This window comes from Rousettus aegyptiacus, unplaced genomic scaffold (genome assembly GCF_014176215.1).
Source record: "Rousettus aegyptiacus isolate mRouAeg1 unplaced genomic scaffold, mRouAeg1.p scaffold_m13_p_4, whole genome shotgun sequence".
In the NCBI taxonomy this organism is placed as follows: Eukaryota; Metazoa; Chordata; class Mammalia; order Chiroptera; family Pteropodidae; genus Rousettus; species Rousettus aegyptiacus.
In genome coordinates this window covers 52,992,225-53,008,072 of record NW_023416307.1, presented here as the reverse complement: position 1 = coordinate 53,008,072, position 15,848 = coordinate 52,992,225, and the positions used below count along the sequence as shown (strand labels likewise).

At 32.9% G+C, this 15,848-nt stretch overlaps 1 protein-coding gene and 1 pseudogene across 3 annotated transcripts in view; one reads left to right on the top strand and one right to left on the bottom strand.

The window, feature by feature from the left end:
- The window catches only part of SEC22A (SEC22 homolog A, vesicle trafficking protein), a 54,298-nt gene that overhangs the window by 19,981 nt on the left and 18,469 nt on the right, over positions 1-15,848 (top strand). For all 3 annotated transcript variants that reach the window (XM_016159380.2, XM_036219066.1, XM_036219067.1), the window contains exons 3-5: positions 1,044-1,207; positions 2,333-2,527; positions 12,981-13,096. In XM_016159380.2, the coding sequence (XP_016014866.2) occupies positions 1,044-1,207; positions 2,333-2,527; positions 12,981-13,096 (475 nt within the window). The remainder of the gene's footprint in view (positions 1-1,043; positions 1,208-2,332; positions 2,528-12,980; positions 13,097-15,848) is intronic.
- LOC118602079 lies at positions 6,462-6,579 on the bottom strand (annotated as a pseudogene).

Sequence of the window (15,848 nt, the reverse complement as noted above, 5' to 3'; positions counted from 1 at the left end):
AACATTGAGATTTTTAACACAGCCCCTGTCCCTTTTATAAGTAGGATGTTGATCATTGGTATTTCTTCATGTTTAGATTCAGATTATGCATTCTTGGCCAGAATGCTATATAGCTGATTTGTCTTTCTGAGAATGTTACAACTGGAGGCACAGGAAGTCCATTTGCCCCTCATAGTGATGTTAGTATACTGGGTCAGGGTCTTGTCTAGTTTCTACTATATAATAAATATTTTTTCCTTTGCAACCAGTAAGCAATCTGTGGGAAGACATTTTAAAACCATGCAAAATTTCCTGCTTCTCACCTAGACTTAGCATCTCTTGATTGTCCTTGCTTAATCCAATATTTACTATGTTGGTTGCAAAATGCTGATTTTTAATATTTTTAACATTTAATATTTAATATTTTTAATATTTACCAGTTGGCAGTAGGCATTCTACTGTAAAAAGTGTCTTCCTTTCTACCTCTTTTATTTGTTATTGTTATGAACTCATAAATTTCTCCCTTTTTCCTCAGTGGTTCATAATTTATTACTATGCAAAGTAGAGGATTTGATTCTGAGTTTTGTGGATGACCTCAGGAGATCAGTAACCACCGTGAAATTGTGTGCCAAGTTCTTTGTTGTTTGGACATATTTCCAGGGAGAGTTCCATGACTTTTATCAATATCTCTAGAGTTCTTGATTTAAACAAATTAAGTTCCACTAGGTTGAAGGGTTAAATATTAAGCTATCTTTAATCCTTATATATTCTTTTATTCCTCTGCTTTCTACCCCAAGTGATAAATAACTGATGTGTTAGAACCATATAGCATGTGTTCCTCTGTAGGTACATTCTATTTTTTTTTTTTTTTGTCTACTGTTTTTAAACTACACCTGAAAATAGTATTATATTTTGGTTTCTTTAGATTTTTCCTGGAATATATAATGTCATTATCTTTATTGCCACCGTAGCAGCAGTTTATGGTGTGTAGAACCAGTCATGTGAAGCAACAAATTACCCTGATTTACTTTGAAATTTTAAAACCAATGTTTTTTACACTGTAGTTTTATTAGCTCTCTGGGAGTGAGCTACATGATGTTGTGCACTGAAAATTACCCAAATGTTCTGGCCTTCTCTTTCCTGGATGAGCTTCAGAAGGAGTTCATTACTACTTATAACATGATGAAGACAAACACTGCTGTCAGACCATACTGTTTCATTGAATTTGGTAAGGGCCTGATTTTTTTCCTATTCATTATTCTGTCTTTAGCCAATCATAAGCAATTTTTCATCTAATACTGGGGTCGAGGGATGGGGGAAACACAGAAAATTCTGCTATCTTGCTTTTGATAGAATAATTTGACAAATGGACTGTAAATTATGGTGACATCTTCATTTAGGTATCTATTAAAAAAAAGCTGTGTTTGAGTTGTGGAGAGGATTGTGATTATTGGCCCAAAGAATTAATCCTGGAGGATTAATGTTTCTCAATGAGGAATTTATAAGCCAGAGATTCAGAATTTTGTGTTTCTGTGATAATCTTTTATTCTAGAACAAAGGTTGGTAAACATTTGCTAGAAAGGACCATATAGTACATCTTTTAGGCTTTAAGGACCATATGGTCTCTGTTACAACGACTCAGCCTGTCATTATAGCTGGAAAGCAGCCATAGTGTAGTTATAGTCTAATAAAACTTTATTTACAAAAACAGTCAGCAGGCTAGATTTGGCCTGTGGGCATTAGATTGCTTGACTCCTGATGTAGGAGGGAAAAAAAAAGTGAAACTAAGTTATAAATAGTGAAAATAAAATGGAAGATTCTTTAGAAAATATCTTAGAAGGTATTTAGGTAGGAACTTTTATTTATTGCATTAAACTTATTCTTAAAATATACATCCTAATGTAAACAATAAATAAGAGAACAGTTTTATAAGAACATGCAATTTAGTGTATGTTCTTATGTAATTAAAATGATAAATACTGACAATATTTTATAAAATATGAATCTGTATAAAAATTAAGGTTTCGATGTAAAGATTAAAGCTGGTATTGTTTTATTTTAGAAGTTCAAAGTAATTCCTTAAAGTGGATATAGTAGTAGGAATATTCTCACAGTCTTGTAATGTTAAATCCTTAGTTTATTTACAATTATTTTTAGAGTGTGAAACTGATGACTCCATGATATATTTAACCATTAAACACAGATAATATTAGAATACTCCATGACAAATTGATCAGTTTTGCATAATAAATTAAACAGTTTATCTGCAAAATTTACTGTCTATAAACATCACACTCTCAGATTATTTAATTAACAAATGACTGCAAGGAAATTTATTTTTTATTTTACATAGATAACTTCATTCAGAGGACCAAGCAGCGATATAATAATCCCAGGTCTCTTTCAACAAAGATAAATCTGTCTGACATGCAGACGGAAATCAAGCTGAGGCCCCCTTATCAAATTTCCATGTATGAACTGGGGCCAGCCAATGGAGTCACATCTGCATTTTCTGTTGACTATAAAGGTGCTGGTAAGATTTCTTCTGGTGAGTTCTGGATCTCAATTATTTTATTTAAAATTTTTTTTGTAAAGAAAAATCTTTTGTAAGAACTGAAGAACTCTTAAAAATGAATTACTTTATTCTAATATTTTAAAGCAAGAACATGAAAGAATGTAGAAGTTCAAAGTAATTCTTTCTCTCAGTGGTTTATATAGTCATCTACCAGATATGTGACTAATCAGGAAAATATCTTTAAATAGCAATCTCAAAGCAACTCTTTGCTAAAGAAATGTTAAAGAAGGTTTCTTTATAAACATTTTTCTAGAAATGAATAGTTTATTTGTAATATATGTTTATAGGCATGTAAAGTGCTTTGCATTATATTAAAATGGCTATATTCAAGACCAGGGGTTTTTGACTATCAGAGAAAAATGATTATCTCAAACCTCCCCTCCCAAAGAAGGAATACATTTTGACAGGTTGAAAACTTCTGCTTAAAAATGGAAACCATTATTTTATAATAGTATATCCCATAGTTAAATTTCTTCTCTGAAAAATTCTTTCTTGTATTTCCTATCATGTCTACCTGTTTGTCTAAGTTCTATGACCTCTACTTCCCTCTTTTTAGCTGTACCAGAATAGTGCTTTAGAACTCTGAAGTCAGCAACTCTGTGTCCTTTCTGTCCCATTAGTCTAATCAACTTCATATAAAATATCCTCAGTTCCCTTAGCCTTTTTGTCTATGGCATTTTGAAACTCCCCCTATTCTAGAAGCTTTGTATATGTTTTATTTTGTCAGTATTCTTCAAATGTGGTATTCAGGACTGAATACAAAACTTCATATTTGGTTTAATACGAATTATGGAAGAAAAGGGGAAGCAGATTTCAGTAAAATAATCCAGTCAGTCACGAAACAAGTAAACAAGCAAATAACAATAACAAGCCCTGGGAGAGAGGAGGTGGATCGGTACTCAGAGTTGTTACAGTATGTTATCTAAAATGTTCAGTTTCCAACAAAAAATTACAGGACTGTACAGAGGAAGAGGAAAATATAATACATTCACTGGGAAAGAAAAGCAGGCAATATAGTAGCTGTTTATGAGAGTAACCAGATATCAGATTTAACAAACAAAGACTTCAAAGTAGCCATTATAATTATGTTCAAAGAACTAAAACCATGATTAACAAAGTAAGGAAGGTAAGACAATTATTAAATAGGTAATATAAACAAAGAGATAGAGATTGTAAAGAAAAGGAACCAAATGGAAATTCTGGAATTGAAAAAATACTACTGAAATGAAAAATTCACTAGTTGAGTTCAATATTAGATTTGAACTTGCACAAGAAGGAGTTAGCAAACTTGAATATTGATCAATAGAGATTATGCAATCCAAAGAACAGGGAGAAAAAAAGAATGAACAGAACCTCAGGAAAATGGGAAACTATTAAGCATATCAGTATATGCATGGTGGGAGAATCAAAAATTGAGAAAGAAAGGAGCAGAAATAGTATTTGAAGAAATAATGGCTGAAAAGTTTCCAAATTTACTCAGAAACATTAATCTGCTCCTCCAGGAAGCTCATTTAACTTCAAATAGGATATATGGAAGAGACCTACAAATAAATGAATCACAAAAAATGCTGAAAGAAGAAGACAAGGAGAAAAATCTTGAAAACAGCAAGAGAAAAACAACTCGCCACTCACAAGAGCACCCTAATAAGATTAACAATTGACTTCTCAACAGAAACAATGGAGACCTGACAGTAGAGGGAGAACACATTCCAAATGCTCAAAGGTGAAATAAAGACATTTGCAAATATGCAGATAAGAGAATTTGTTGCTGGCAGACTCACCTTACAAGAAATACTAAACGAAGTTTTTCAGGCTGAAAGCAAGTGACCCAGTCAGTTATTTGAAGTCTCACACACATACATACACACAAAATCAAACAACAATGGTAAAGGTAATTATAAAAGATAGTAAAAGTCCTTTTTTCTTTTAAAAAGCAGTTTTATAAAGCAATGTGCATAATGTATTCTTGGGCCTATAACATATAGAAGTGCAGTTTCTAATAACGGCACAAAGGAGGTAGGTGAATGGGAACAAAGCTGCATTGGGCTAAGGAAATGACTCCAGATGGTAATTTGAATCCACAAGAACAAGTAAAGCCAGAAATGATAAGAATATTAACAAACTTGTAAAAATCACTGTCTTCTCCTAGCTTCTATAAAAGACAAAAATTATGTGAAGTAATAATTATAATGCTGTATTTTGGATTTGTAACATAATAAGATGTATAACAACACCACAAAAAGGGGAGAAAAGCAATTGAGCTAGATAGGAGTAATGTTTATATAACTCACTGGAATTAAGTTAGTATAAACCTGAAGCTGTTTCTGGTAAGTTAAGATGTACATGATGAGTCCTAGAGCAAACACTAATCAAATAACTCAAAAAATGGCGAAAAATTATTAAATAATTTAAAATGCTACAGTATAAAATAATCACTTAATGCAATGATAGTAGAGGAATAGAGCAAAAAGTATGAGATATATAGAAATAAGTAAAATGGCAGATGTAATCCATTATAACAATAACAACATGTAAATAGATTTACAAAGAATGAATGGTTGAAACATTTCAATCAAAAGTCAGAGATTGTAAGAGCAAATTTTAAAAAGTATTCTTCAAGCTTGGGAGAAAAAAATTCTGCAAGCACAGGAGAAGAAAAATATTCAAAGATACAATTAAATTGAAAGTAAATGGGAAAAAACGATACATAATGTAAACAGCAACCAAAAGAGAGCTGCAGTGGCTATTCTGATATCAGACAAAATGGAGTTTAAGACAAAACTTGCTACTAGCGACAAGGACATTTCATAATGACAAGGGAGTCAATTAAGTTATAACAATTATAAACACATATATATTTAAGAACAGACTTCAAAATACATGAAGCAAAACCTGCCAGAAATAAAGGGAGAAATAGATGATTAAACAGTAATAGTTGAAGACAAACACTCAACTTTAAATAATGACTAGAACTAGACAAAAGATAAACAAGGAAATAGAGGATTTGAACAACATAAACCAACAAACATTTACAGAATACTCCATCCAACAATAGAGAATACTTTCTTCTGAAGTGACATGGAACACTTTCTAGAATAGATCTTATGCTAAGCTGTAAAAAACAAACAAACAAAAAAACTTCATAAATTTAACAGGTTAGAAATAATACAAAGAAAATTCTGCAACCACAATGGACGAACTTAGAAATTAATAACAAAGAAATTTGGGAAACTCACAAACATGTGGGAGTTAAATTATACAGTCTTAAATAATGAATGGGTTAAAGAAGAAATCCAAAGGGTAATTTGTACTTTGAGGTGACTGAAGATGAAGACACAAAATATTGAAACCTATGAGGTGCAGCTAAAGCTGTATGTAGAGGAAAATTTATAGCTATACATACTCTTAAAAAATAAATATCTCAAATGAATAACTTAACCTTCCACCTAAAGATACTGGAAAAAGAAAAGCAAATTAAACCTAATGCAAGCAGAAGAAAGGAAATAATAAAGATGAGAGTAGAAATAAATTACAATGAAAGAAAATAGGAAAACATTAGAGAAGGCTCAATGAAACCAAAAGCTATATAGTTTGACTATATAGTTCTGATTTAAGGCTAGACATAGATCAACGGTATCAAATCAAGAATACAGAAATAAATCTTTGCGTTATGGTTAGTTCAAGGATGCCAAAAGTGGTAAAAGAATTGTTTTTTAGCAAATGATGCTGGTACAAGTGGTTATTCATATGCAAAAGATGAAGTCAGATTCCTACCTCACAAACTATCTAAAAACTAAAAACAGGTAAAAGACTTAAATTTAACAGCTGAAACTATAAAACTCTTAGAAGAAATCAAAGGTAAATTTCTCGAATTTTTCAAATTTGTGTTAGGCAATGGATTTTTAGGCACCTACAGCACCTGGTATTCCAGGGTGGTCTGCCATCCAAGTACTAACCAGGCCAACCCTGCTAGCTTTCTGAGATCAGACGAGATCGGGCATGTTCAGGGTGGCATGGCCATAGACTCCAATGGTTTTTTAAGATTTTATACCAAAAGCACAGTGAAAAAAGAAAAAGTGGAATTCATCAAAATCGAAAACTTCTGTTCTTTGAAAGACACTATCAAGAAATTGAAAAGAAAATCCACAGACACAAAGAAGATATTTACAAATCATAAGGAACTTGTATCCAGAATATATAACAATACTTTAAAAATTCAATTTTAAAATGAGAAAAGGATTTATATAGACATTTCTGCAAAGAAAGTGTGCAGCTGGCTAATTAGCACATGAAAAGATGCTCAACGTTATTAGTCATTAGGGAAATGCAATGCAGAAGATTAGGAGATACTACCATATACCTACTATGATGGCTATAATAAAAAAGACAGAATAACAAGTGTTTGTAAGCATGTGGAGAAATTAGAACCTTCATATGTTGCTGGTGGGGTTATAAAATAGTGTGCCTGCTTTGGAAAATAGTTTGAAAGTTCTTCAAAAAGGTAAATACAGAGTTACCATTTGACCTAACAATTCTAGGTACATACCCCAGAGACTTAAAAATGTATGTCTAAATAAAAATGTGCACATGAGTTTTTATAGTAGCTAGTATTATTCATAGCATCTGAAAAGTGAACACAACCCAGATGTCCATCAATTGATGAATGAATAAACAACATATGGTATATCCATACAATATAATATTATTAATAAAAAAGGAATGAAATATTGATATATAGTACAACATGTATAGATCCTTAAAAACATTATGCTATGTGAAAGAAGCCAGATAGAAAAGGCTACATATTTAAAATTTCATTTATGCAAAGTGTCCAGAACAGGGATATCCATAGAGACAGAAAATAGATTAGTGGTTGACAGGAGTTGGGGGGGGGTAGAGGGAAAGACAGTGACTACTTCTAATGGTTATGAGTTTTCTTTCTGGGGGTGATGAAGTGTTGTAGAATTAGATGATTATGTTGGTTGCACTTTAAATTATACACTTTAAAAGGTTGAATTTTATTATGTGTATTATATTTTAATTTTTTAAATCACTAATAAACAAGGGGTTGTTACTTCGAAGACTTCCACTTAATAGTAGTGATAGAATAGTTCATTCAGACCAGTAGTCTCACTAAATACATATAGCAAAGCTGAATGGAATGTATATATTTTATGGTATATATAGGTCTAATATATAATGTAGAAGTTAATCTAAAATATAATCTTCCTGAAGTCTTTGGAGATCCAACAACATAACTAAGAATTACTTGGATACAGAGGAGAATGGAGATCCAATGTTTGGAGCTACAAAATTTTCCTTTTGGGGCTTACACCAATTCTGGAGGGAACAGCTGCCAGACTCTCAAGATTAGGGAGACAGGGATTAGAGAGCAGGGCCCACCAAGGTGGTGAACCTCATGAGCAACCCTTTCAGCCTTGGGTTAGGATCTTGGATGGCTTTGCTCTAGGTATATGGGTAGACAGGAATATGCAGTAGACAGGCTTTTACTGGTCTGCAGCTTAGTTTTGAATCATACTGATCTCTAAAATTGGATTGAGCTGATTACACAGTGCTATCCTCCAAAGAACCTGGCAGAAGCAACAAATATCTTTCCTGGAAGAAATGGTCTCGTAAGCTTCAAATTCTATCCACAAGATTTTGAAAATAGAATGATAGTTATAAACAACCAGGAATGTAAATCGTATTTTGTCAAATGCTTTGTCTGCATTTATTGATATGATCAGATGATTTTTCTTTTTAAAGTCTTTATGTGGTGAATTACATTGCTTTTCAAATATTAAACCAACCCTGCATTTCTGTGATAAACCCCACTTGGTTATGATACATTATCTTTCTTATATATTATCAGACCCAATTTACAGAAATTTTATGATATTTCGTACCTGTATTCATGAGGGAATTGGTTTATAGCTTTCCTTTTTTGTAATGCTTGTGGCTGGCTTTACTATCAGGTTTAAAGCTGGCCTCATAAGTTGGGAGGTATGACCTCTTCTTCAGTTTTGGAAAAATGTTTCTGTAGAATTTTTCTTCTTCTTTAAATGTTTATAGTAATACAGTGAAACCTTTCAAGCCTCTGATTTTCTCTGCAGGAAGTTTTTAACTACAAATTAATTTCTTCAATGCATGTAGGGTTATTCAAGTATCTCTTCTCAAGTGAGTTTTATAGTAGTTTGTTTCCTTTTAGGAATCTAAGGAATCTGTCCATTTCACCTAAGTTATTGAATTTTTGACATTAAGTTAATATTTCCTTATACCTATAATATCTGTAGAATTATAGTGAGATGTCACTTATCACTTTTTATACTGGTAATTTTTATCTTTTGCATTTTTTTTTTCTGATCAGTCTTATTAGAGATTATCATTTTTACTGATTTTCTTAAAGAACCGGCTTTTACTTTCTTTGACTTTTTATTGTTTTCTATTTCATTGATTTATGTTCTGATCTTTATTACTTCCTACCTTCTGCTTACTTAGAGTTTAATTTGCTCCTTTTCTAGATTCTTGTGGTAAACATTAAGGTCATTTATTTGAGAACTTTTTTTCTAACAAAGACACTTAGTACTACATCTATACCTTTAAATACTGCTTTAGCTACATTTCCTAAATTTTAATATATTGTATTTTCACTCTCATTTTGTTCAAAATGCTTTTTAATTTTCCTTTTGGGTTATTTTTTGATCCATGGGTTATTTAGAAACGTGTTATATAGTTTTAAATATTTACAGATTTTCCAAATACTTTTCTGTTATTGATTTTTAATTTAATTACATTGTGGCCAGGCACCAAATTTTATATGATTTTAATCCTTTTAAATTTATTGAAACTTGTTCTAGTCTAGAATATGGCCTATCTTAGTAATTTTCTGAGTTCATTTGACAAAAACATGTATTCTACTATTGTTGGGTGGAATGTTCTATATCATTTAGATCAAGTTGGTTAAATATTTAGGGTCGGTTTGTTCTCTTGATGCATAGACTCATTTGTCACTTTGAAGTTACCTTCTTTATACTTAGAAATATTCCTCATTGTCTAATTTGCCCACAAATTTTAGCCTAATATTTCAGACTATTAATTTGCTTTAACCTCTTTTCTAACCTTATTTCCTCCTACTTTTCATAACTAGCCTTTTGAGTTAAACAAAACCACCAACAATGCCCAATAGCAAAGCAGTTAAGAGCATGAGTTCTAGAATCAGGCTACCTGGATTTAAATCCTAGTCATATACTTACTTTGGGCAAATTACTCAATCTACCTAAACTTTAGTTCTCTGTCTGGGAAAACAAAAAACCAGAACAGCTAATTATAGTGCCTGCTGCATTGGGTTCTTGGAAGGATGAAATGAGATCATGTATATAAAGCACTTGGTGCCTGGCATCTTGAGAGCAGCCACTGTTGGTAGAAGCAGTAGAGGGGGAGGGATAGGAGAGGTGGTAGAAGATGCTGTTATTATTTGCCTTTCTCATTTCCATCTTCATGCTCATGTTCTTTTCTCTGCATGGAGTGTGGTACTTCTCATTTGTACTTGTCTAAATTTTATCCATCATTAAAAATCTCCCCTTATTCTCTTACCAATTCTGTGTTACCACCTTACTCCCAGTTATTTTTCCTCTTTAGAATTACCTTACTCTTAGTTTAGAATACTTATTACTTTTCATATGCTTACCTATCCACTCTCCTTTAAAAGAAGAGAAGTTCCTTCAGGGTAGATTGTGTAATTCAATTTTCATATCTTCTAAAGCATAGCATCTTACCAAGAATTGTGCCAAAATGTACATCCTGAATAAAAATATTAATTCACTAGAACCAAGTGCCCTTTGGTTCCAAGGGATTTGCTCTTCTTTAGGAACTTTCGTAAACTCTCCATTAATCATAGGTACTTTTTGAGAAAAAATTAATTTTTTGTAATGAAAATGCCACTCGTGGGCCCAAGGAGACTAATTAAAGAAAAGGCATTGTAGCAGAAGACAATAATAGCAAAAACAAAACAAAAAGTGACCAAGTGACACTGCTTTGGATTCAGCAAAACAAATTTTTTTCTACATTGCCCCTCACTTGTTATTGCTCTAAATTCATTCTTCCTAATGGTGATTATCATGGTACCAAATTGAACTGTGAAGTAAGCACTTATGGATAACAATGGATATAAAATCTATTTTACTGAAGAAAACACATAAAATAAAATGTAATACATTAAAATGTGATTAAAAGTCTCATTCAGTCGGTTAAAATGAGAAGTTTTCCTTAAGGAGTGTTACCCTCGTATTGTGTGCAGATGGAGTTTTCTCTGGATAACCATTCCCCCGGGAGGAGAGGGTGAAGTGGGAGGGGATCGCCACTTGAAAATTTCTTTCCCACAGTGATTTTTAGTATAATGCATGCCTTGCCCTTGTTAAAGGAGGCTTATCATTTGCTTTCATGCCTTTAAAAATAATTCTGGTCATTTTGAAAAAATTTATAAATGGCGTGCTGTCATTATGAAGAATGTATGTGCTCCAAGGCCAAGAGGCAAGTGTTAGAAACTTAATAAATATTTAATTTATATAGACATGTTATTTACTTGTTAAATAGATGTTGACCAACACATTAAAAAATGGTAATATTTTCCCATTCAAGAATAGCCATACCTTACTTGACTATAAAAAGCCAATGTTTTCTAGTATAATACAGAATATTACTTGGATTATTTTAGTAAGGTAAACTTGTTTTATATACTTAAGTGTGACTTAAATAATCTATTGTCAAGTGGTTTTATGCTTGAGGCCCATAATAAGGATTTTTTTTTTCTTTAATTAGAAGCTAATTCTTCCTCACTGTTGAGGGGGCACCATGGGGAGAAATGGAGGAGGGATGCAAAACATAATGAATTAGTAGACCAGTGGATAGAATTTTATTTTAAATTGTAAGATTTTTTTTTCTCTACTGATATAAAACTGATATAAGTACTTTACAAAGGCATTTTAATTTTTGTTTTCATATCAAAATCTCAAAGAAATTGATTGAGAGACCAATCAGTAAGTTTCGGCACAGAAGAAATGTAAGAAAATGTTATATTAGCATTTTCTGCTGAATTCCGAAGAATACTTTTTTGTGATAATGTGGGTTTGTGGTTTTGTGAACTTTAGGGAAGCTTTTCTGCTGGAGTGGCTGAATGTAAGTTGCAAAGATGTAAGCCCTTCCTTATATTCATGTTCCACCTCATTAACTTCATTGTTAGGGCTTTTACACTTCAGTGATTTAAATAAAATAATCTAAATGTAGTTCTGTTGTCCTTTCTTTCCATCTGTCTTCCTTTTGAGTCTAGATGATTATGTAGTTTAATGTTTTCATTTGGACTCTTGTTAATTTTGTTAAGTGCAAAATGGTGATGAAGAGAAGCTATTGTATAACTAAATACAATATTGAAATGTCTTATGCTGCTGAAGCCCTGACAGATAAGGAAATGTGTTTGTGAAGATAATCTGGTCTCTTCTTCTACTGGTGTTTTATCATTTGTACCTTTGAGTTGGTCTTCAGAGGCCAGGAACTTCATAGCTTCAAGACTCCATTGTATTGTGGAGTTCAGATTGGTGATTACAGTTGACCTTTAAACAACGCCGGAGGTAGGGGCATCAACCCCCATGTGGTCAAAAATCTCTGTGTAACTTTCAATTCCCCCAAAACTTAACTACTAATAGCCTACTGTGACTGGAAGCCTTCCTGATAAACAGTCAATTAAAATGTATTTTTGTATGTATTATATTATGTATTCTTACAATAAAGTAAGCTAGAAAAAAAAAAGGTTATTGAGAAAAAGGAAAAGGCATTTGAAGTACTCTAAGTATTTATTGGAAAAAATCCACACGTAAGTGGACCTGTGAAGTTCAAACCATGTTCAAGGGTCAGCTGCATATATGAGCTTTCATATATATCCTCTGGTATTTATACCCTTGGAACCTAAATAGGGGAGAGTTTTGCTTAAAAGCAAACTATATTGGTTCTTAAAAATGTTTTCTAAGCATTTTCAGGAAAAGTAGGAATTATGCAGTGAATTTCCAAGCAAAGTCACCTTGACGAGTATTTGCAACTGCTTGCAAATGGTAGACATATTTAGGCAGTAAGGTTTTTTCTACATGATTTACTGCCAGATGCAAGAACTCCTTAGCAGTATATATCCCAAATGCAAGTTAGATGCCTTTGTTTAAAATGTAGAGAAAAATAAGTTAATTTAACTAGAATTCAGGGGAGTGAAGCTGTCATGTTGTCAGACATTTTGCATTTAAAAGGTTAATTAAGATAAATCATTAGATAATTTTATGAAGATTCATCTATATATTTAAATTGAGCAGTGAATTTTATTTTCAATAGTTTAGGTATTAGTATGAGATATTGATGTTCATTTCTAACCATTTCTTTTATTTGTCAGGTCACCAGCGACTGGAACCAGCCACTCTGTCAGGAATTGTGGCATTTATCCTTAGTCTTTTATGTGGAGCTCTGAATTTAATTAGAGGCTTTCACGCCATAGAAAGTCTCCTGCAGGTACTGTACTATTTTTGTAATTTCAGGTGACTGTGACTATTGATTTTGCTTGTTACACAATTGATTTGAATTGATTTAGGTATCAGTACAACTTACAATATATGCTCAGTTCTGTATTCTTTATACCTGCCTTAGTCACCCCTTCCTCTAAAAACACTGATTTCAAAAAAAAAAAAAAAAAAAAAAGACCCCCCACTGATTTCTAGCTGGTTTCTTTGACTCAATTAGCACATATTTATTTATTATCAACTCTGCAGGAGGCACTGTTTATAGGTTCTCTTCGGACACGAAGATATGTGTGACATGGGCCCTGCAATCTCAGAGCCTAGAGTTGAATCAGGGAGGCAAAGAAATGTACAAATAATTGCCAAGGACACAGTGTAGAAGAGGAGCTGTCATTGTGAGTCAGGATAGGAAAAGGAGGCTTTGTGGAGGAGAGGTAAGTGGACTTGGAAGGATCTAAGTAAACAGAGAGAAATGGAAGAAAGGAGAGGACATTCTTGGGCAGGTTTTTGTCCCACCTCTGTGTAATCCTAGTTAGGTGCTTTTTCCATTTTTGTCAGTGCCTCCCTGTGAAACCACTGATTTCTTCAGATATCGCCAACTATTTAGTTTTTAGTGGAGTTTCTAGAGACTGTGGCTATCAGAATATATTAACTTTTTCTCTTATTCTTTTTGTAAATTTTTTAAAAGTTTTCTTAAAATTTAGCACATTTCAGACTATAGCTTTTTTCCCCTTTGTTTCTACTCACTTTCTCTGAAGACTTTTGACACTTCCACATTGTAAATTAGTTCTCTTTTTTGGAGTCAGCATTAAACTCCTACAAACCCATTCAATACACCTCATATTCTCTTTTTAAATTGCTGTTACTTTGAGGAACACAGTGCTTCGAGGAGCACAATGCTGAGTACCCTCTGAATATACTCAGCTGTATGAAGCCGGTAGCAGAGGGTATCACAGATTCTAGGCAGCCGAGCTGTCCTTTGATTGTGACGTGGGGAGGAGCATCTCATGACTTCCTATTTCCTCTTCCAAACATCCCGGGCCTGCAGGTAAAGCCCCCCTTTCCTTTAAGGCACAGGACCACTGACTGTTGTCCTGCAGTGTTCTCGTTCTTGTTCCTCTTCCCTAGCCAGGTTAGCTTTATTCCAGTAGGAGTTTAATTGAGAGCCAGTTAGTCAATCTGCCAAAAAGAAACAAAGGCAATTTGGAGACTGCCGATTGAAAAAAAAACTAATAAATAAGAAACTCTTTTACTTTTTTTTTTTTTTTTTTAACTTGATGTAGTGGAAGGAACAGTAGTGTTAGGTGTATGAAGAGTTGATTTTCGTTTGTGGAAAAAAGAGAGAAGGTTGGCTTCCGCTCATTACTGATTAACTCTGTGACTTTGAGTAGCCTCACCTTACTTTCTGGTCCTCAGTTTTATTGCTCATCAAATGAAGGACAAGGGGTGGATTTGATGAGTATTTCTCAATGTATGGGACACATTTATCAGTGGGTACACAATAGATGACTTTAGATGATAGAGTGGTGAAGATTTTTAATTTTAAGAATTATGTATTTAATATATATTAATATGTAATATCTATGGTAAGGGATACTAGTTCATATTAATGATAGAGATATAAAACTTTCCTTTCAAAATAATTTTAACAGAAATCAACTTAATGAAATTTATTACATAAATAATGATGTAATTAGTATTTAGAGTTGGCAAAAATTGTGAAGGTGGCACTCTAAGGTTAAAATTCTCTGGTTAAAAAAATTATCTGGTTGTTTGAAATTAGCAAATTAATAAATAAGGGAAGAGAGCAGACCTGGGTAGAGAAAAGCTTTTATGCCACACAGCCTTACCATTCCTAACTCAGAAGACTGCATAAGTTGTGGAACCTGAGGCTTAGACCACATTATTTCTTACTTAAAACTCAGGCAGTGCTGTTATATATCCAAAACATATTAAAGGAAATAATTTCTTTCAGGCACTCAGATACTCCTATTCCTTCTCTTCTTGGACTGATTCTTTCCTTCTCCCTCTTTGATTTACAAACATCAAAACTAAGGAAAGTAGTGTAAACTACAGCTTTTCATGCATTTGACCTATTATACCTGTTTAATGTTTGCCTTGATTCCCAAGAGTTTCATGTTCTCCCTCTGATCAGTAATGTCTTTGCCTTATCACAGTTGTTTTTTAGGTTTCAGACAATACAGGTATACTTCATTTTATTATACTTCACAGATGTTGCATTTTTACAAATTGAAAGCAAGACCCTGCACCAGCAAAAAGATTACAACATGTTTTACTATGATACTTTGTTGAGGTGTTCTGGAACCAAACCCATAGTATCTCTGAGGTATGCCTCTACTCTGATTAAACTAAATACCACGTACATGTAACTGACTGATAGTGCTGAGAGTTGTCAGAAAATTTACATTTTAAAAAGACATTATAGGCCAGTGTCTCTCATGAACATTGATGCAAAAAACCCCAACAAAGTATTACCACATTAAATCCACTGATGTATAAAAATAATTATATACCACAACCAAATGGGATTAATACTAGGTGTGCAAAGCTGGTTCAGCATTTGAAAATCAATTAATGTAATCCATCACATTATAAAGAAGAAAAATAATATGAACACATCAGTAGATGCAGAAAAAACATTTGACAAAATTCAACATCTATTCATGAACTCACAGGAAACTAGGAATAAAGGGGAACGTCCTTAACTTGATAAAGACATCTACAGA